The sequence below is a fragment of the Chondrus crispus genome, genomic scaffold (genome assembly GCF_000350225.1).
Source record: "Chondrus crispus Stackhouse genomic scaffold, scaffold_204, whole genome shotgun sequence".
Classification (NCBI taxonomy): Eukaryota; Rhodophyta; class Florideophyceae; order Gigartinales; family Gigartinaceae; genus Chondrus; species Chondrus crispus.
This window is the reverse complement of record NW_005179078.1, coordinates 50,345-51,349: the sequence shown is the minus strand read 5'-3', so window position 1 is coordinate 51,349 and position 1,005 is coordinate 50,345. Positions and strand designations below refer to the sequence as shown.

Genomic DNA, 1,005 nt, shown 5'->3' with positions numbered 1-1,005 from the left:
ATGGATCACACACAAGAACGAACTGATATGGATTTTTATACATTCGACATTGTCACGGTCGTGTGCCTGCCGCTAACGATAAATATATACACAACATGATTGGGGTGAGGACACACGAAAAACGCCCCTTCTACATAACCACGACAATGCCGGAGCGCTTCCCGGCGCTGTCCAACTGCAGACTCCCGATGGTTCTCACGGCCGCGACAACAATCATGGCGAGCCTCCTAAACGACCTAAAATTACTACTCAAGATGGGTTTCAAGTGCTTCCGAAACGCGCCTCCACCGACTTGAAGCGCGAGGTGGTTCGGCTTGGCATCGAACAGGCCGTGCTCCAGCGCTGCGCGCGCCGTGAGTCTCCTCGTGGGGTCCGGGTGGAGCAGGCCGGCCAGCAGGCTCAGCAGCAGTGCGGGGGTGCGCTGGCGCTCCTCGTCGGTGAGCAGGACGTCCACGCTGGGGCGCCTCTGGCTGGATACCGTGCGCATGCAGCCTATCTGCGTGTTGCGGTCCTCGGAGCAGTTTGACCACGGCACGCGCCGGAAGAGTAGGGACGCCGTGCGCTTCTTGCAAAGCAAAACCAAAGTACCCTGCTTTGTGCTTGGTGTGTGGTGATTTGTTTTGCGCAGATAAAAGCCAGTCAAGCCAACACTGGCTTGAAGCACATCGGAAGATTTGTGGTGCAGGCATTGGGGTTTTTCTGGTCCTAAAGGTAACGAAAGTGCAAATTATTCGCAACAAGAGAGCCTCTTTATGGGGTTCACCTAATATGACGAGCATGGAGAAGAAGACTGAACGCCGCTAAACTGCTCTTTGGTGTCCATAGGCTGAGGATTATTAGTAATTCGCCTTCGTTTTCTCGGACGGCGCGCCAGCGAGAGCCCCTTGTTAGGTGGTTTTCCAGACATGTGGCATGCGCTGCTCGACACAATCCCCGACTTCGAAAACGACCGCAGAAGCTCCCCTACCTCGCCATCGTGAGAAACAGCCATGCGAATGCCGGACA

The 1,005-nt window shown here is 55.2% G+C and overlaps 2 protein-coding genes across 2 annotated transcripts; one reads left to right on the top strand and one right to left on the bottom strand.

The window, feature by feature from the left end:
* On the top strand, positions 1 to 99 carry CHC_T00003872001 (hypothetical protein). The gene has a single exon (XM_005715065.1). It carries the CDS (start codon positions 1 to 3, stop codon positions 97 to 99), a length of 99 nt encoding a protein of 32 aa, XP_005715122.1.
* A 31-nt stretch (positions 100 to 130) lies between these two features.
* CHC_T00003871001 (hypothetical protein) lies at positions 131 to 487 on the bottom strand. Its single transcript, XM_005715064.1, has one exon. It carries the CDS (start codon positions 485 to 487, stop codon positions 131 to 133), a length of 357 nt encoding a protein of 118 aa, XP_005715121.1.
* Positions 488 to 1,005: the final 518 nt, after the last annotated feature.

Bases quoted from the DNA above. Each gene is read 5' to 3' on its own strand.
- CHC_T00003872001 (XM_005715065.1), top strand. From the start codon at position 1: ATGGATCACACACAAGAACGAACTGATATGGATTTTTATACATTCGAC.
- CHC_T00003871001 (XM_005715064.1), bottom strand. From the start codon at position 487: ATGCGCACGGTATCCAGCCAGAGGCGCCCCAGCGTGGACGTCCTGCTC.